The sequence below is a fragment of the Polypterus senegalus genome, chromosome 15, assembly GCF_016835505.1.
Source record: "Polypterus senegalus isolate Bchr_013 chromosome 15, ASM1683550v1, whole genome shotgun sequence".
NCBI lineage: Eukaryota > Metazoa > Chordata > Cladistia > Polypteriformes > Polypteridae > Polypterus > Polypterus senegalus.
In genome coordinates this window covers 122,946,382-122,968,041 of record NC_053168.1, presented here as the reverse complement: position 1 = coordinate 122,968,041, position 21,660 = coordinate 122,946,382, and the positions used below count along the sequence as shown (strand labels likewise).

The 21,660-nt window shown below is 40.7% G+C and overlaps 1 protein-coding gene across 6 annotated transcripts in view; it reads right to left on the bottom strand.

The window, feature by feature from the left end:
• Nucleotides 1-21,660, bottom strand: part of kif13a (kinesin family member 13A) — a 231,391-nt gene that overhangs the window by 120,047 nt on the left and 89,684 nt on the right. For all 6 annotated transcript variants that reach the window (XR_005630696.1, XM_039737010.1, XM_039737011.1 and 3 more), the window contains exons 7-10: nt 13,490-13,577; nt 8,512-8,646; nt 4,839-4,951; nt 4,468-4,579 (exon numbers count right to left, since the gene is read on the bottom strand). Coding sequence is in view for 5 of the 6 variants with exons in the window: in XM_039737010.1 (XP_039592944.1) it covers nt 4,468-4,579; nt 4,839-4,951; nt 8,512-8,646; nt 13,490-13,577 (448 nt within the window). In the remaining variant the exon portion in view is untranslated. The remainder of the gene's footprint in view (nt 1-4,467; nt 4,580-4,838; nt 4,952-8,511; nt 8,647-13,489; nt 13,578-21,660) is intronic.

Here is a 21,660-nt window from a genome sequence, read left to right as displayed (position 1 = left end):
CGCCATTTACGAGGGGGTGTTGGAGGAGCGATCGTGTCTCCTTAGGGTGCGTTCAGCCCCCCTCTTCACAACGTGAGCGGCAGAGACGCGAAGTGGTTGGCGCATAGCGCAGGCGGGTTGGGCTAGCGAAGACAGCAGGGTGCAAAGCCCCCTAGTGTTTAAAAGGATTATCTACAGCTATGATTTTGTTTGAATTTTCATCTACTCTTGTCTGAGGATCACCTACCAGCCTCTGCTATGGTATGCGATACCACTCCATGATGAGATGGGGTGCTGTTGCTAACATTATCGTCTCAGCTTTACTCCTCACCACCAAGAAGATGTGTAATAAGTGCAGATGAACCACTCCCACATCGTCCCCAGAAGTCCCACCCTTCCAGTCAGACCCCTATAAGAGTTGAAGTCCCTGGAAGAAGGGGTCTCAGTTGGGATTGGAACCCCTGTATGCAGGAGCTGCCAGACACAGACCCACTTGTAATTCAAAGGCGGCAGCAGCCTTGCTTATTTCGGTTCACTTTTATGGTGTCTGGCATTAAACGGGGTGGTCCAGTTGGCCCCCCAACTATTCTTTGGGACTCCTTGACTCCTTCACACATTCACAACATTTTAGTCACTCATTTTACAGGGTGTTTTATGGTTTGCTTTCTAAGATGCCTTAGATAAAGACTTCTGCTAAGTGTAGAATAATAATTTATATTATTTGAGATTTGAAAATTAAAGGAAATCAGGCAGACATGTTGAAACAATAACACAAAACCAAGACCTTTTATTTATGACATCCAAAATTTAAAGTAAAAAAACACATCAAAAACCGAACATCCCAAATAATAAATCAAGCCCCGCCACGCCTAATGTTACACGTTGATTAAATGAACTATCGGGCGACCTTCCAATATGCTTGTTTTCCCCTGCTGCGCAGCTGCTTGCTCAGAGCGTTCATCGAAGGTGATTTGTTGACCTTCCCTCCAGCACTGAAATGTGAAACTTGAGTGTTTTTTTTGCCAGCCTGTTTAAAAATACCACAGCTGTTGGCATTCGAAAGTAAAAGGCAGTCGCAGATTTTCCAGTCAGAAAGACATCTGAAGGCACCCAGGAGTCTTTGCATTTTCAATCACTGGAATTTCTGCTTTTGCTGTTCAAACTAAGAACTTGTCAAAATACACTTTTATAAAGTAATTGATCAGGAGTTTATTTACAAAGTAAACAACTCTAATTTATCATATGGTGGGCACCACTGCTAAGAAACTTTTAAAGGAGTGAGTCCTTTCTTTATATACGCTTACAGCCAAGTCACATGATGCATTTGAAAATAAAGGGGAAAATAGCTGAAGGCTAAAATAAAGGCAAATGCAAACTAGAATTCCATCATGGAACTATGAATGTTTACTGTTTATCAGTGTTCAGCGTTACAAAAGAGACAAATAAACACAATCTCCACTCATATACAAAGGGTTTTTGAGATTTCAGTCAATTTATTTTGTTCTTTGACAAACTGCCTGGGGAAGAAAGGGAACCGGCTGACTCACGACAGGCCTGGCAGGGCTTGTGTTTCAAAAGTGGAAAGCCCCTCCAAGCTGTAGTATTAGCTAATGGCTGGCGGGCATGGGGGGTTTATGCAACATGTTTTAACTGTGCCCTGGAAGTAATTACTTCATGCGTGCTTAAGTAAAAAAAATTAGAGGTCACGGGGAACGCAATGAATGCCAAGAGAAATCCCTAAAAATTGTCAGATGCCTACATGGAAGAGCTGTGGACCATTACAGCGGACGACCAACACAGAAACCCTTAATGATACTGTGTCTTTAAGGTACGAATTAGGGCGCCTGTGACCACCAGAGGGAGCCCTGGGAATGTGACCCTAGTATTTTAAGAGGGTGTTGCTGATCAATCAGTCAATCAACATTTATTTATATAGCACATATTCATACAAAAAAAGTAGCTCAAAGTGCTTTACAAAATGAAATCCAGGAAGTAACCATACTTTGAATTATTAAATTATTTTTATATTTTCCAGATATCTCAAGTAACATAGAGTTCAATCAAGCAGATAAAATTTGCTGAAGTTACGCAACAAATTACTTTGCATTTTAAATTGACATTCAAATTTTGTGCCATAGTGAAACACAATCAATAGCTGATATGATTTTAGTTATAACACGATACAACCGTGTCAAAATGAAATGTGCCACATTCACATACAATGTAAGGGCAGAGTGGTGGCTTTGGGCTAAGGATCTGGGCGGTTATCTGGAAGGTTGCTGGTTCAAATCCTGGTAGTGCTAGAAGGGATCCTACTCTACCCTTGAGTAAGGCCTTTAACCTGCAAATTGCTCCGGGGTACTGTACAATGGCTGACTCTGCCCTCTGACCTCCAAAGGTCATGCAAAAAGACAGTTTTCCCTCGGGGATTAACAAAGTAGAATGTGAGACATAAAAATAACTGGACTGGGTTTGGGGCTTTCCTGAAAAAAAACAACTGGAAGTCGTCCGGATGTGAATCATAGAACTATACCCCCTCTAAAAACTGCCTACCGGCTAGGTATATCCTGTGAATAGCCCCGTCAGTATTTGCACAACAATCGCTACACGAGTTGCCGCAACAATGTCGGGTAAAAAAAACGAACAGCGAGACAACACTCCCATGCACAATGTTTTTTCTGTAAAGCAGCTTTTCACTGACAGAAACATTCCTGTCCTCGATCATCCTCCTCCCTATTTGCCCGATTTAGCTCCCTGTGATTTTTACTTGTTCCCGAAAAGTGACTTGACGGGAACACATTTATCTTCAATGGATAAACTGAAGGCAGAAATGGCAAATCTGTTGAAGAGCCTCAAGCGAGAAGACTTCCAGAACTGTTGCAATCAATGGAAGATACGTCTGGAGCGCTGTAGAGATCAGGAAGGTGGCAATGTTTAGAATGCTTAAGTCATCAATAAATATATATATATTTTTTACCAATCCGGTTATTTTTGTGTCTCACCTTGTATATCAAATTCAAAAATGTAGTTAACATGTTGGATTGCATTAATTTTTGTTATGAATAATCTTCCATACACATCTAGTTGTTAACTGGGAGATGACTGCATTTGCTTCTTGAACTCTTAACTTTTGGCTTTTTGTAGGTTTGGGAATTTTGGATATTTGCACTGACATTATACTTGGTGTTTATATTTTTGTATTTTGACCCTTTCAGCATTTATGTTTTGCTCCTTATTTTAAAAATATACCTATTATTAGTTTGGGATTTTTCCTTAAATCTTTGCTGCTTTGTGTTATTATTTACATTTATTTATTTGGCTGACGCCTTAATCCAAGGCGACGTATAATATTTACGATACAACTGGTTCCATTTCTTTTAGCTTCCCAATTGGAACCCAGGCAGGTCAAGTGACTTGCTCATGGTCACACTGGTGTCAGTAGTGGGATATGAACTGAACAATCTCAGAGTTTGATGTCCAAAGTCTTAACTACAACACCACACTGCCTTAATTCCTTATTCTTTAATTAGATACATTTCTTTAATTACATTCTTAGTGTGGCCAGGGTTTTTACGGTATCCCGCTCCTTTTATTGGTAATTCTTAATTAAAATGTGTTAAACGTTTCAGGGCCAGGCCTACTGGGAGTCTTCAGACCTGTTTTGTGGTTTTTGCCCTCTTCAAGGATGTGGAACCCAGAATTAATAAGAAATACGGTAGTAGTATCAATATTTAAACATTTTACTATATTGGAGTTGAGCTCAAAGCTAGTTTTTAAAAACTGATTCATTGACATGGTCCACTAGAGCAGTAAACTGACAAATTACACCATTAATTCTTACTGTAAAATGTATTCATGGTCGATCAGGTTCTTCTATTACCCTAAGTACACGTAGGCAAACAGACACAAATCACATATAAGAGGACAGGATATGCAGGTGTTGTTTCAAAAAAACAAAGTAGAATGGGAACAACAGAAAGGAGCACTGGAGGCAGCAAACACATGGGCGTTATGTTATTTTGAACGCTAACCACCACAAGTGCTTAATGGTTAATATCTCTGCCTGTCCTCCCATTACTGGCTCTTGTGTTACATGGACCCCAACACAATATTTCTCAGCGTCTGTCATATTGCTATCCGCTATTTTACATGTCCGCGTCTTTGTGACTCACTAGTGAATCAAAGACGATCAACAGAGTGTGGTTCCCCCTTTGCGAATTGAGCACGTCAGAACAAGAAACACAAATATATTGTGTGGCAATGCTAGTCTTTTGACAACCCGCTGTGACCCACTACCATTATGAAGAACAGGAAAATGCAACCCACTGGTTGATAAACACTGGACTACGACAGCGTGAGAGTGCTATGTTAATTCATTAACTTCTACACTTTTTTGTAACGCTTTGTTTCTAATTTATACTTGTTCTAAATATTTGAATTAACAAGAAAAGAAAAGAAATTCACACAAAATGAAAACCAATGACTCACCTTGAGCAACCAAGTGAGGACGGAATCTCTGTAAGGCACAAACTTGTTTTTTCCTTTCCCAGCAGACTGGTCCGCAAGTGCAGAAATGACCAGGCCTAAAGTGGTGAGGGATCTGACAACACAGGAGAGACAATGATAAGAACAGAATTCCTCTAACAGCATAGTGATGGACAGTTATTCTAAAATTACTAACACTTTGCTCTCTTTATACACCTGTTCATTAAAGAGTTAAAGTGAAGAAGTAAACTAACAGTTTGCTTTGAGAAAAACGTTCAGAAAATCGAGGAGCGAGAGCCGAGTATAAAGCCCAAAACCTGAACTCCAGCTGACTGCAGAACAATACGTGAAGTACAATAAACATGACTTCTTACTTGTTTATATTGCTGCCTTCCTTCAGACGCTCTCCTGCTGCACCGGTTTTGGACACCCGCTCACTTCCAGCCAAGTCCACCAAACTTATTTTGCTAACTTTTTCTCCAGAGTTCTTGAAAACAAAAGAACATTAAACAAATGAACTGCTGTGGTTTAAACTATAGAATGTCCCAGATAACAGAGTGTGCAATCTCGTGAGGCTGGAGTTCCACAAGTTATCACATAACACGACTTTTACAGCTTTTTTCTGTCGCGAGTCATCATTTACATAATTTCGGGGAGATGCAGGCAGTCATGTACACTGACATAACCGGCGACTCCATTCCAACTAGTCGGCCACTCACCGTGACAAAATCAGAAAGGTTGGAATTTGTCTTAAGCTGTAGGAGCGGCCTCTGTGTGCATAAGAGCTAACAACCAAGGAGCGCTCAGCTGGCTGTGCAGAGTGTTGGTTATATTTCTGCCAGGACTTTCCCTCAAGGTAGGAGTTCAGGTTTCTCATTAGTGCCTGTTGTGATCATTATTTCTATTAACTTTGTTGATCATTTTGTTTCTATACATATATGTACTTCTTCTTCTTATACATAGGAAGTAAAAATATTAGGTTTGAATACACAATGGGCGGTCGGAAAATCGAGAGTACACCTTATGAGAAGGATTTAGGAGTCTTAGTGGACTCTAAGCTATCGACTTCCAGACAGTGTTCAGAAGCCATTAAGAAGGAAAACAGAATGTCAGGTTATATAGCGCCTTGATGTGTGCAGTACAAGTCCAGGGATGTTCTGCTCAACCTTTATAACACACTGGTGAGGCCTCACCTCATCTTGAATACTGTGTGCAGTTTTGGTTTCCAGGATTCAAAAAGGACATAGCAGCACTAGAAAAGATCCCGAGAAGAGTGACTAGGCTGATTCAGGGGCTACAGGGGTTGAATTATGAGGAAAGATTAAAAGAGCTGAGCCTTTACAGTTTAAGTAAAAGAAGATTAAGAGGAGACCTGATGGAAGTGTTTAAAATTATGAAGGGAATTAGTCCAGTGGATCGAGACAGCGACTTTAAAGTGAGTTCATCAAGAACACGGGGACACAGTTGGAAATTTAAGGGTAAATTTCGCACAAACATTAGGAAGTTTTTCTTTACACAGAGAACGATAGACACATGGAATAAGCTACCAAGTAGTGAGGTAGACAGTAAGACGTTAGAGACTTTCAAACTTCGACTTGATGTTTTTTGGAAGAAATAAGTGGATAGGACTAGTGAGCTTTGTTGGGTTAAATGGCCTGTTCTCGTCTACATAGTTCTAATGTTCTCTTTGCCAAGTGTTTTGTAGGTGGTCCCACCTCAAGTGACCACCCTCAGATTTGTAGAGGCTGAGAAAAACCCACAGTCTCTTGCAGTTCATTGAATGCACTGGTGTTGGGGAGTCCTCTGATGTTTATTGCTTCTGTTTTGATTACTGATTTTTCTGGATTTTTGATCTATGTCCTGTGTCTCTTGACCATTCCAAAGACTTGCTTGCTTCTGGATTGCCTTCTTGTTTCAGGCAACTCCTTTTGCCTTTGTGCTCCTCTGAGCTAATTTTTTTGTGCCATGGGACATTTTTGTAAAAATAAATCATTTTATTTATAAACATTCTACGTTTGCCATTGATGTGACTAGTCAGGGTTTGACCTTTCCCCTCCTCTAGTGGGCATTTTCAGGACTACTGTGTTTAGGAACTCTCTAGTTCACAGCACAGGGCATATACTATAGATACGAGTAATAAAATATGAAGATGTTTTGAACTGATAAACACAAGAGGGAATCATCTGCCTGATATCTTATATTTTAGAGACTAGGGGGCTCTGCCCCCTACTCGCTTCGCTCGCCAACCCCAATGTGGGCTTGAGATGAATTGTGCTATGCTTTTGGATAAACACGAAAATCAACTTTGTCTTTCGAAACTATTATTGCAGACAATTCGTCACATGTTGGTTTATTATAAATGCGACCGTGATCTTTCAGATTCATATAGAAATCCAAGAAAACTTCTTTCTCCGTGTGTTTTTAAGATAAATTTCGTGTAAAGTGCGATACATTTGGATGTATGGATTTGTATTTAATATTGGCTGTGGAATTTCTAATATGTCCGCTCGTTTAACTCTTTCGATTGTATGTTGCATTGCTTCTCCGTGATCATAAATATAAACCTGACCGAATTGTGGTTTCTTTGAAATTAAACTTGTCATAGCTTTAATTGTTGCGGGACCACAGATTCTCATAACGTATGGTCCTGAATCATGTAAATCTACGTTTTGAGCACTATATGATGTGAACATGAACAAATTATTGTAGATTTGGATATTTTGCCTGTAGTGTTTGTGGATTTCACTTTCACCAAATAACAAATCTTTTATTTCTCGTGGATACGCTTCTTCATTCGGAAAAAACACTACTTTTCTCTGTTGGCAATACGAATCAGATGATCTACAAGACTCCAACTTTAACTTTAAAACTGAACAGTATCTACATACTTCTGTCATATTACCTATGTCCATATATTCAATCTCTTTCGCTATTCCGTTATTTCACAGAGTAATAATTTCCATTTGCAAGTGCTAATGCGATCTTTACTATCAGTTTTTTGAGACTTTCGAATTTTCGTACTTTCATAATCTCTAACCTGTTCTGCACGTGTATCGCGCCAATGTTTTTTTTAACGTCTTTACAACATTCTACTTTGTCTTCAACTCTTTGTCTTTTCTTCTTTCACTGTTTGTCTTTTATTTCCACCCCCGCTTCGACCTGTTAGGTTTTCAATTCATCTCTTGGCACAAAGTCTTGTCTCACGGGACTTGAAATTATCTCTCTGAAAAAGTCTTGTCTCATCCTAAGGTTTTTTTTATATAATAGAGAGATAAGGTAGGAATAAAGGGGGTAAGATTGTGACTAAACTCACTGTACCTAGAAAGCATTCATCCAGCACCAGCTAGGTTAGGAAGTCCATTTTTGGTTGTCACAGAAAAGGGTGTGCTTACGATACTTTGGAAATGTAAACCTGTTGGAAAGCTGACATTGTCTAATATGTCATCTCCTGTGATTTCTACAGTAGTCACGTAATCTGACATGTTCCGGCAACAATATCTGCAACTCAAGTCGTCAAGTCTGACATCCTCTTCGACATGAGTTGCAATGTGACATCGGCTTTAGTGACGTTCCCCTCTATTTTCTTAGTCAAAGTTCAGTTCTTTCCTTTATTCTTTTCACTAAATATGCTGCCCTAATCAAAAATGCCATGACCTAACATACAAGTTTGGGATGCATAAACAAAACTGTGGCACTATCAGGAAAATTCATGTATTTGTGGAGAGAACCTGAAAATAGTGACAAGATCACTTTTCTATTTTTATGTATTTTGAACTTCATATTTTACCCGACAGCATCCTCAGAAGACATTCATGAGGTTCTGTATATGATTTGACTGCTCGAGTGACATATAAAAGTGAGTAAAAGGAACACCAATTCCAGTTGACTTGTGCCTGAAAACTGTAACCCGGACTATAAAGCTTGTAATTGGGACAAAGTAATCACCGGACTGATGCAAAGCAAGGGGATGTGGAACAGAAATTTCCATAAAAACATACTTTCAGAGGAATGTCACGTCTAGACAGATTTGTAGATAGTCACACTTACCCCCGATTGTAGATCATAAAGTGTCTGAGTTACAATTATACTAAAAACTGCATGGGAACGGCTGCTTTCTTCGTTCATATTCGTGGCAGCAACAGTCCGGGATTTATTACCTTCTGACATCAGAGATTCAATATCCTAGGAAATTACAACATAGAAAAATAACACATAAGAGAGGACTATGAAATGTGTGGAGGCCATTTCATTCATCATGGATGGCTACCCTCTGTCTAGATAGGGGGTTCTCATTTTACCTTTATGGACAGGTCCCTTCAGCCTCTCCTTGTATTTCACCTTTCTAAATGCAGGGTGATTTGAAAAGATTCATCGGATTTCAAAGTGCCATATTTTTACAACCGTGAGGCACCTAGGAACAAATCACATACCAACCGAAAAAGGGTTGTCACAGAGTATCTGACTGTCACCAGAAGATGGCTCCTTTCAGTCTGCGAGGAGATGAGCATTTCTCAACAACGAGCTGCCTCATCGCTAGCTTGGGCATAATGGCCACTTCACTTGGGGCCCCCAAGATTACCAGATCTCACGCCGTGTGACATTTTTTGTGTGGGGGTACGTTAAGGATTCTGTTTATGTGCCACCACTCCCAAGAACACTGGATGATCTCTGAAAGCCGTGAGTACAGTGACACCAGACATGCTCAATCAAGTATGGGATGAATTTGACAATCGTGTTGATGTTGTCCGTCCTGCTGCAGGAGGTCATATTGAGCACTTGTAAAAATCACATAATAAATGTTACGCTCACCTAAACCATTAAAAATTTACTGCATTGTTCTGTAAAATAAGTCATTTTAAAAATCGGATGAATCTTTTTGAATCACCCTGTATTTTTTGAATTTAAAAACACTGAATAATATTTCTACACAAGAGAAAACTGATTCATTCATCTCAGATTCTAGCAATAAGACAATTATTGGAGGCCTGAAAAGGTCATAACTTCTATTCTTACAACTGATTCAGCAGAAGAGCAAACAAAAATTGCCACAAGATTTGTGGTGAGGTCTGCCTAGGGTGAAGCGTAACTTAAGATCTCAAGATTCTTTATTCGTCACATGCATAGTTATAAAGGACAACACGCAGTGAAATGTATCCTGATACGCTTTATCAAAAACTGTGGAAAGTTAGAAAAATATCAGTTAGATTAACAAAAAGTTCTAGATTGAAATATAATATAATAGGAAATAAATAAATAAGTAAAATTAAGTGAAATAAAGTAGAATTAAGTGTTAAGGTGCAATAGTGCAGCGATTATTGTGCAAAACCAAAGTTAGACAGGTGCATAGTTAACGGACAGGTCAATTCCGGAACAAGGCAAGGGTAGACATCATGATATAATTACAGTCCAGTCTAAGTATGTGGAGGGTCATGGATGAGATGGCATGTTCTGATTTAACAGTCTTATGGCTTGAGGATAGAAACTCCTTCTGAGTCTCTCTGTCCATTGCCAGGATGCTACAAAACCTTTTGCCTGATTTTAAAAGAGGCTATTGCTAGGATGAGATGAGTCTTCGATAATCCTGAGAACTCTGGTCCTGCATCTTCTGGTGTAAATGTCCTGCATAGATGGTAGAGCTGACCTGCAGCAGGGTTCCACTGCACGGATCACTCTTTGTAGGGCTTTACAGTCCTGAACACAGAAGTTTCCAAACCAGGATGTAATGTTCTGTGTCAGGATACTTTCCACAGCCCCAGAGTAGAAAGTCTTTAGAATCCCTGAAGAGACCCCAAACTTCCTAAGCTGTCTGAGATGGTAGAGTCTCCGCTTTGCCCTTTTGGTCTGAACTTGGATGTGTTCAGACCATGTCAGGTTCTTGGAGATGTGAACCCCCAGGTATTTAAAGCTGTTCACCCTTTCCACTGGAGTCCCGTTAATGTCTCCTGCTGAAGTCTACCACCAGCTCCTTGGTTTTGCCGACGTTGAGCTGGAGACAGTTTTCCTGGCACCACAATGTCAGGTTCGCAACTTCATCCATGTAGGCCGTCTCATCGTTGTTTGCGATGAAGCCCAGTACTACCGTGTCATCTGCAAACTTCACGATAGTGTTGGAGGAATACGTGGCCATGCAATCATGGGGGTAGAGGGAGTAAAACATGGGGCTAAGAACACATCCTTGTGGAGCTCCTGTGTTGATGGTGATGCTGTTGGAAACACAGTTACCAACTCTCACTGCCTGTGTTCTGCGTGTGAGGAAGTCCAGCACCAATGCACATTAGCGGTTGTTGAGTCCCTCAGTTTTGCAAACAGTCTTCTGGGTATTATTGTATTGAATGCTAAACTATGAACAACAATCTCACATAGTTCCCCTGTTTGTTGTCCACATGACTGAGGGTGGTGTGCAGTACGTGGGAAATGACGTCCTCCGTCGATCTGTTAGGACGGTAGGCGAACTGGAGTGGCTTCTCCAGGATTTAACATTTTTTCCCATTGTGGCACATTAGCTAAAGCAAAGGAATTTAAAGCTCAAAGCTGCCTGTTAAATTTCTACCACCATGTCTTTAATTGGCCTTTAAGCTGCTTGCACACTAATTATTAAAAATATCTCTCTTTATATACTGTAGATGGATAAAGAAAGAGAAATTGCTGGCAACTGCTGGTCATTAAAATTGAAATGCTGAGAAAAATGTTTCATATTGATCTGAACCTTGTAGGATGGGTATGTCGCGGTAGAGTGTGACAAGGATTCTAAACACAGCAAATGATGTGTGTGAGTGGCGCCCCCTGGAGTTTCCCACAGTGGGTGTATAAGGAATCTACAAAAGGAACCTCACTGAATGACTGCTGGCAGTCAGTGTACTCAAAGGGACCAAACATGTCCTAGTGATGAGAACTACAACCATACATCCAGCTCTAGGACTTTGAGCAAAGAATTGTGGGAATGCAGATTACCCTGTTCTGGACATGGACACTCATGTTGGATGGAATGCAAGCACAGTGACGAAAAAATGATGTCAGTGGCTAGAAAATGGGTCAGAGCCAATTAAGTGTGGTCATGCACAAACAAATGGGTAGACAAACATCTTGTGTGCTTCCAAGTGATGGACCAAATGGCCACATCATGTATCACGTATCCTAACCCAATAGCTGAGGTCTGTCACACCTCAAAGGGTGTCTGCATGCACTCCTCAACAATGTTTGCAGCAGAGGGTCCTACTCACTCGCCGCCCCTTGCATCAGACACCCTTGACCCTTAACCACAGGTGTCTGTGACCACAATGGTTCCAAGATTGCTGCTAGTGGCAGGATGAGAGGCATTACACTGTGTTTTCAGATGGGTCCCAATTCAATTTACTGCATCATGTAGGACAGATCCATGTATGGAGACACCACAATGAAAGGCTCCTGGAGGCATGCATTCTGCAGTGCCATACAGGTCCACCACTAGGTGTTATATAGTGCAGGGTGCCAATGGGTTTCAACTCCCATTCCTGCCCCACACACATTGTGGGTCTCTTGACCAGTCAGCGATATATCATAGTGGGTTTGGAGGCTGAGGTGTTACCCTATCTGAAGACAGAGAATCCCTGTTACTAAATTTCAACAGGACAATTGTTGACTAAACATGGCATGAAACGCCCAACAGTTCCTGGATAAGCACCATGTGCCAGTTTTCACCAGATTTGTTCCCAGTAAGCACACTTGGGACATGGTTGTATGATGACAGGCATGCCAGTGACTAATACTGTTTGCAAAGGAAGCATCAACAAGTGCTTTCTTCCATTTCTGGAGGATACTCTAAAGACTGATTATTGTACATTCTGTTTGCATGACCGAGCTGTACTTCTAATCATGTAGATCATGTATCGTAAGTAATCTGCCACATAAATATCACTTTGATATCTCATACACTTTTCTTGGTGTTTCCTTTTTAATGGCCAGCAGTATATGTGTGTGTATATATTATATATTGGCCGGCCATTTCGCATTTTGGCCAAGAGGTGTGGCCAAAGTCCGAATTACTAGAAATGACCAGTGTATATGCTACTTTGGTTGACCATTTTGTGAAGTGGCAAGAACTCCCTGGCCAAAATTCGATGTGCTGATGTAAGACTGTCCGCAGGTCTTGTTCAGAAAGCGGACGCTACTATAGACGGCCTTCCCTTCGCCCAAACACTAACCTTAAGGTCGATAAAATAGGTCCCTGATGTTAAGTCACTATTTTAGGGCTAAAATGATAACAGAAATGTGAAACCTACTTATATACCTAATCTTAATTATTGTGAAACAACCAAGTGGAGTCCGCTTGGAGCTGCCAAGGCTACACTCGATGTAATTGCACTACTAAGTGTGCAACAAATCGCTGCTCATGAATTTTTTTCTTTCAACTTTGGCGGATCGCCCCATGCTATTTCGCAAACTGGCTGGCCAAATTGGCTGGTCAATTTACAGCGACATTGGCCATTTCCCGATTTGGCCGGACACTTCCTGCTTTGCCCGATTTCAGGTTTTGGTCGTAACATATAATCAATCGATATAGTGCCTTTCACTATCTATCCTTATTTATATAGTGCCTTTCTCTATCTATCTATCTATCTATCTATCAAGAGAGAGACAGACAGACTCATCTTCCTGTTCTTAGATGGCAGAGATGATACCCAGCACAGGCTTTTGCAACTGTAGCCCATCCATTTCAAGGTCCAACATTTTTGGCTGTTCATATATGGCCTTCTGCACATCAATGTTGCAAAAAGTTATTTTAAGAGTATCTGTGGCTTTTCTGTTAGTTTGAAGGAGTTTGGCCATTCTCTTCTGGCCTCTACCATTAACAAAGTGCTACTGCCCACTGCTGTTTTTTTTTATTGAACCATTCTTTGCAAAGTCTTGAGGTTGCAGCATGTGACAATCCCAGGAAGGCAGCATTTTCTCGAAGAAGGCAAACCCACCATGTCTGGCATCAATGATCATTACAAGGGTCAAAAACCCCCAGACCCACGTATGCTGTAGATAGACATCGATTCCATACCTCAAAGTTGGTAACAGCAAGCTGAGACAAGCCATCCACATATGGGCCTAAAACTTTATGCTCTCTGACTTTCAAGGATTGTCGGCTCCTAAATGAAGGAAGAAAAATGGTAGGTGTTAGAGCACATGGCTATTGAAAGTGTATATGTGAGATGACACAATGAACAGTCTGGACACTTTACATTTACATATTCAGCTACTAATTTTATCAAAGAGATAAAGTCCTCGGACCAATTCAGGTTAGTAACACGCTACCATGTATGCTGGACTGTAATTTATTAGAAAAACAATAAATCATATTCAGATAAAGTAGACTTTGATGTAATGAGGTTTGTTAACATCAGTTCTATTGGAAAGGTTAAAAAAAATTGTTAAAATGAAGATTTTGTTCTAGCGCAGGCGTCTCCAACTCTGTCCTGGAGGGCCGCAGTGATTACAGGTTTTCATTGTAACCCTTTTCTTAATTAGTGACCTATGTTTGCTGCTATTTAATTTCTTTTCAATTTTAATTGACTTTTTTTTTTGTAAGATTTGTTCCCTTGAATTTCTTCCTTGTTCCTCTGAATTTCTTCATTTCCTTCCTTAAATGACACCCAAACAGAAATGAAGTGTGAAGTGAGTGAGCCAACAGAAGACCACCTAAGTCAGGGCCTCAAACTCCAACTGGTTGCTTAATTAGTCGTTGACTCTTGTTGTTCATTTAACCCGTTGTTTAATTCCATGGCTTGCTGCTGCCCTCATTGTGCGATAGCAGAGATTTCCAAAATTGTTGATTTTTGTTAAACATTGTTAAAATGTTTTGTGGACCTGAGCAGATCAACAGATCTTCACCTTTCTTTATTTTCAGATATTGTATGATGGATACAGTTTGCTGGTCCTGTTTTTGGTTCATTTTGTATCTCATTATTGTGTGGCTGCTAATTAAGGAAAAAGAAACGATTAAGGGGTCTGAGTCTTCAACAGCAAGCCTGTTAACTCTTTTGGAGTGGATATCGATTTTTGTCGACCCAAGGGGTTGAGGGCAGATAAAGTCGACATCCAGAGGCAGAGGGCAATAAAAGCTGTAAATGTCAATAAAACTTACCATTAAGTTAAGGGTTGAAACTCTTGATGTAGAATCCCTGAGTGTGTAAGTAGTACAGACTGAATGATGTCTAGAATGGCATCGAAATCAGGCGACAGAGCAAAGTGAATATGCAAAGCAAAATGTTACGCATGTTTTATTTATTTAGTATTCTTGCTGAATTGGACTCTGACTTATCGAACTCCGATTTTGATGCAACTGATCTGTAGATCGAAAACGAAAGTCAGGTACCTACATTAGCTGATCGGTCACTAGATGATGCGTTTATGCCAGTGTTTACCTGGGAGGACTACACAGAGACTTATCAAACTTATTTGATGGAAACAATCTGGAAAATGAAAGTCAAGTACCTACATCAGCTGATCGGTCACCAGATGATGTGTTTATGGCAGCATTTACCTGAGAGGACTACACAGAGACTTATCAAACTTATTTGATGGAAACAATCTGGAAAATGAAAGTCAGGTACCTACATCAGCTGATCAGTCCCCAGCTGATCGAAGTGCTGAACACGCTCATGTAGCTGATGTACTTACGGCAAGGTTCGCCCTGGGAGGACTACACAGACGTAGATCTGTGGGAGGCAAACTGGCAACTGGACTTCATGCTAGTGGACACAATGGATTACCAGCCATTTGACTACTTCATGCTGTTTTTCTCCATTAAGTGCTTTTCAGCTTATGAGTGATGAGACAAACAGGTATGTAATAATTGTGTGAATTTACGTGCTATAAGGTCTCATCTGTAATACATTACATAAGTATTTTATGTTAATTTAGGTGTGAAACCATTGCTTTGTGGGCTTTTCAAGAAACGGATAAAAGGGGGGAAAACTACCCCTTAAAGAGTTAAAATGAATTAAAAAGAAGTTAATTAGGAGCAAAAACTGGCCACTAATTAAGAAAAGGGTTAGAATGAAAACCTGCAGCCACTGCAGCCCTCCAGGACCGGAGCTGAGGACCCCTGATCTAGTGGCATTTGACATGTAGCTAGCTATTCTCCAGATGTTTGATCAAAGCTGCTTTGTGGGTAAGTGGAGTCCATCATGGTATCACTGGACAGAAGGTCAGAATTAGCCCAGGACAGAGCACTGGTCACTTACAGGACACAGCCATTTACATCAGGCCAGACTCTGCACTCGACCTACGATTGCAGGCTCAGTATTAGTGAAGCATGACGTGACAGGGTCCAGAACAGAAAGGTGCCATACAAAAATAAAAGGTGAAGAGTAACAAAATTAAAAAGAAACGGTGACCGTTCAGAAGGAAATGACCATCTTGTCTTCTAGTTTCAGTTGGGTTTCTTTGTTTTCTCATATCTTACTTAATGAAATGAAAATCCCTCAGTAACGAAAGAAACACAAGTTGTAAGAGGAACCTAAAGCTACTTTGGTGTGGACACTTTACGACGGATGCTTTTAAGATTGCCAACTCATTTATATAACAGACAGACCTCGACTACGTGTGTTTTTGTCTAATAATTGTCGCCTTTATGTTATTCCATACTTCAAACTCTCCCTCCCAACTTTATTACACAAACACATTATTTAGCAAGCAAGTGCAATCAGGAAAACACCCAACACATCCACAGCGACACTTGGCAGCAACATTTCTAAACAAGCTAGCGCATGCTACAAAAACCCGCTTAATATTACAAGACACAGAAGAGGAAAGAACAGCAAGAACTGGGGCTTAGCGGTTAAGGAGACTAAACCAGAAAGCACAAGACAGATGGGATTTCCAGTTTATGGAGGTCTTGGCATACTGGGTGGCATCAAGCAGATTACTTCAGCTGATTTTGTTAGTATTGTAAAAAAACGAAGAAAAAAAACATTACTGATATTGCCGGTTGTAATGTTTACACATGTGCTATATGGCCAAATGTTTGTGGACTCCTGACCATCACACCTATATGAGCTTGTTGGACAACCCATTCCAAAGCCAAGGCCATTATTATGGAGTTGCCCCCACTTCGCAGCTTTAACAGCCTCCACTCTTCTTTCCACAAGATATTGCACTGTGCCAGTGAGAATTTAATTCTTTAATTATAATTCTTTGCATCTATATAGCGCTTTTCTCACTATTCAAAGCGCTCAGCAATTGCAGGTTAAGGACCTTGCTCAAGGGCCCAACAGAGCAGAGTCCCTTTTGACATTTATGGGATTCAAACTGGCAACCTTCCGATTGCCAGTGCAGATCCCTAGCTTCAGAGCCACCAATCCACCTAATTTGTGCCCATTAAGCCAAAAAAAGAATATGAGAGGTCAGGTACTGATGTTGGACAAGGAGATCTAATAATTGATGTTTCTACTCATGAGGTCAGGGCTCTGTGTAGGCCACTCGGGTTCCTCCATTTCTTTATGGATCTGGATTTGGTCACAGGGGTATAGTCGCAATGGAGCAGAAACTGTTGCCACAATGTTGGAGGCACATAATTGTCTAAAATGTCTTTGTATGTCTTGGCATTAACAGTACCCTACAATGGAACCAAGGGATCAAGCCCAAACCATGAAAAACAGCCCCACCAGACCATTATGTCTTCTCCACCAAACTTTACAGCAGTCATTGTGCAGTCCAGAAGGTGACGTTCTCCAAGTGTTCTCCTGGCATCTGCCAATCCAGACTCCCAGATAGTGCAGCGTGATTCATCCCCCCAGAGAACACGTTTCCACTGCTCCCGAGTTCCATGGCTGCATGCTTTACACCACTCCAGCAGATGCCTACCAGCAAGTCTTTATACAAACCAGATTCCAAAAAAGTTGGGACACTATACAAATCGTGAATAAAAACTGAATGCAATGATGTGGAGGTGCCAACTTCTAATATTTTATTCAGAATAGAACATAAATCACGGAACAAAAGTTTAAACTGAGAAAATGTATCATTTTAAGGGAAAAATATGTTGATTCAGAATTTCATGGTGTCAACAAATCCCAAAAAAGTTGGGACAAGGCCATTTTCACCACTGTGTGGCATCTCCCCTTCTTCTTACAACACTCAACAGACGTCTGGGGACCGAGGAGACCAGTTTCTCAAGTTTAGAAATAGGAATGCTCTCCCATTCTTGTCTAATACAGGCCTCTAACTGTTCAATCGTCTTGGGCCTTCTTTGTCGCACCTTCCTCTTTATGATGCGCCAAATGTTCTCTGTAGGTGAAAGATCTGGACTGCAGACTGGCCATTTCAGTACCCGGATCCTTCTCCTACGCAGCCATGATGTTGTGATTGATGCAGAATGTGGTCTGGCATTATCTTGTTGAAAAATGCAGGGTCTTCCCTGAAAGAGATGACGTCTGGATGGGAGCATATGTTGTTCTAGAACCTGAATATATTTTTCTGCATTGATGGTGCCTTTCCAGACATGCAAGCTGCCCATGCCACACGCACTCATGCAACCCCATACCATCAGAGATGCAGGCTTCTGAACTGAGCGTTGATAACAACTTGGGTTGTCCTTGTCCTCTTTGGTCCGGATGACATGGCGTCCCAGATTTCCAAAAGAACTTGAATCGTGACTCGTCTGACCACAGAACAGTCTTCCATTTTGCCACACTCCATTTTAAATGATCCCTGGCCCAGTGACAACGCCTGAGCTTGTGGATCTTGCTTAGAAATGGCTTCTTCTTTGCACTGTAGAGTTTCAGCTGGCAACGGCGGATGGCACGGTGGATTGTGTTCACTGACAATGGTTTCTGGAAGTATTCCTGAGCCCATTCTGTGATTTCCTTTACAGTAGCATTCCTGTTTGTGGTGCAGTGTCGTTTAAGGGCCCGGAGATCACGGGCATCCAGTATGGTTTTATGGCCTTGACCCTTACGCACAGAGATTGTTCCAGATTTTCTGAATCTTCGGATGATGTTATGCACAGTTGATGATGATAGATGCAAAGTCTTTGCAATTTTTCGCTGGGTAACACCTTTCTGATATTGCTCCACTATCTTTCTGCACAACATTGTGGGAATTGGTGATCCTCTACCCATCTTGGCTTCTGAGAGACACTGCCACTCTGAGAAGCTCTTTTTATACCCAATCATGTTGCCAATTGACCTAATTAGTGTTTATTGGTCTTCCAGCTCTTCGTTATGCTCAAATTTACTTTTTCCAGCCTCTTATTGCTACTTGTCCCAACTTTTTGGGGATTTGTTGACACCGTGAAATTTTGAATCAACATATTTTTCCTTTAAAATGATACATTTACTCGGATTAAACGTTTGATCTGTCATCTACGTTCTATTACAAATAAAATATTGACATTTGCCATCTCCACATCATTGCATTCAGTTTTTATTCACAATTTGTTTAGTGTCCCAACTTGTTTGGAATCCGGTTTGTAGCTTTTGAGTATTTGTTTTGTACATTACTGGATTAGTCATGGGGTAAAGTATATTTCTGCCAGCATTGATCTCCCATGGACGCCATTGAGCGTGAATAATGAAGTTCTCCACACAACCATGAGATTACATTTTTTAGTTGGCCACCACTACAAACAACATGGGGTAAGTGATATTGCAAAAAATATAGAATTTTTGGGTGGAGAATTCCTTTAAAGTGCCCACTGGTATACATTTTTGAAATGATGAAGATGATATTTTGTACTGTATTGACTCCCAGATAGTGCAGTGTGATGTATCCCCCCAGAGAACATGTTTCCACTGCTCCAGAGTGCCATGGCTGCATGCTTTACACCACTCCAGCAGATGCCTACCAGCAAGTCTTTATCATTTTTGAGTATTTGTTTTGAACATTAGTAGATTAGTCATGGGGTAAAGTATATTTCTGCCAGTTTTATTTCTGATCTCTGTTTAGCAAGTGAACTGAGCTACCTAATTACTGCAGACGTGGCTATTCCATGCGTAGTTTGCTATTAGTTGTTCTGAAGATCATTGAATCTGTGTAGGCATGGCCATATTACTTTTTTCTTCAGAAAATGCAGGGGTGGATCTGCCAACAGAGGGTTCTGGGTGCGCACCCAGGTGTCTATAATGGCAAAGTGGACCTTTTTATGAACCTCACTAAACTCGATGAAACAACAGAGTCTCCACGTGGCGAAATGATGAAGGGGGATCTTGGTTGATGAAACGACTGAATCTCTGTGAAAAATATTGTGCTGCATTAATATGCCGAAATGACCAAGAGGGGGAACCGTCGGACACCCCCAGCTCAATGAAACAACTGAGAATCAATGGAAAAACACCATGCTGCATTAAACGACTGGGAGTCCATGCGAAGCATTGTTAAAAGTGTGGTCAACTCTCTGTTAAGGAGCTAAATCACCCAGGGTCCTGTGGAGGTCTTAGTCTGGGTTTGAGAAGAGGTTCACGACAGGAAAGTGAAAACTCCATTGATTAAGTAAGTTTAATAGTAATAAGTTTAGTAGTAAGTATTTGCTGCTATTTTAGTGCTGCTGCACCGACTCCATGGAATTTCTGATGCCCAACTCTCCCACAGATTTTTCCCTGGCACTGGCCCTGTGCCCAGGTTTCAGCACAGACTTGGCACAGAGATGTGTCTATTTCAATGAGATTAAGAAACAACTGCAGGGCTCGGATATCCGGTATGCATTAACCTACCATGCTTATCTAATGATTACTTTCAAGGCTAAAATGTACTTTGTATGACTCCTGAGAAGGCGGAAGAGTTTCTGAAAGGACACACCACAGAGAAGTGGTACATGCGATTTAAACTAAAGTTAACAACAGCCCCACTTTCATTATTTACTATTCTGTCAAAAAGGCCTAATAGAAGCAGAAGCAGTAATGCTGTCAGATATACAGAGTAAACTTTATGCCAACACTCTCCGCCGTAAGGATCAACTTCATTTTATGGAATTCAAACCACAAATCAGCTTACCTAACGTTCAACTTTACTGCCAGTTCATGAAAGCTTGAGGAAAGGATGTGTATCCTTTTGTTCCCTTTGCTTGGTAATTATTGATTCAATTACTTTTTCTTTCTTTGCTCATCCAACCATCTTATCTTGATCCAATTCCTAGTGCTAAACTATAACCTTAAATTGAATATTTCCTGTGTGAAACTGTTTAAGCAAACACTCCACACGGAAATGGCATATTTTATTTGACATGTTCCTTACCCATGGAGTCTGTAGTGATGACTGACAAAAGTTTTTAATTTCATGTTTGTCATGTAGAATGGAGTTAAACAAAAAGTTCTTCCTAGAAGAGAAGTCTGCGGACAACAACTCCGGACAACAGAAAACAAAATCAAAATGTTCCTAAAAAAACTCTTGCGTTATTCGAGGTGCGCAATAAACTCGTGAAGTAATTTAGTCGTATAATCGAAATGTCCCAAACACTTTAAAGGAATTCTCCACTCAAAAATGCTAGTTTTTTTTAACTCCTTCAGGGCCGATGTCAACTTTTGTCAAAAGGAGGAGTTGACGATGGTAATCAACTGTAAACTGTAACAAAACCAACCATTATGTTTTAGTTGGACTCTCTTTGCTATAAGGAAAGTTTGCTTCATTGGTTTTGACCAAGACTTCCTGCACTCCTGCGAGTAACAAGGTGCAAACAAAGGCAAAAATGGCACTGACATCTAGCGAGAGATCAAAGTGGATGTGTAAAGCAAAATACTTTGTGGACGACGTTTTGCCTATTCTCTCTGAATTGGACTATGACATTGTCGGACTCCGATTTTGATACAAGTGATCGAAAACGAATGTGAGGTTTCAGCTTTAGCTAACTGGTCCCCAGCTAATCGTGGTGCTGAACAGGTTCATGTAGCTGACATGCCAACGGCACTGTTCACCTGGGAGGACTGTCACTTAAGATGTAGAAACCAGATCGCAATGCACTGTGACCGTGACCGCTGCTGCTGCCCCAAACACACAAAGACAGTCTGGCAGCATGCCTGCCACAAATTCTTGGCAAACTGGCGGCCACAGCATGCAGCAACAGATGTTTTGTGTTAATTTCTGTGTGAAGCCATTGCTTTTCAGAAAATTATGTTTTTTGGAAAAACATATTTAGCCCTCAAAGAGTTAAATGTTACTTACCCAATGCAACACATAGTAATGGGTGAGAAAAATTTTGAATCTCATGTTTTTATGGACAAAATAAATATTGAATAT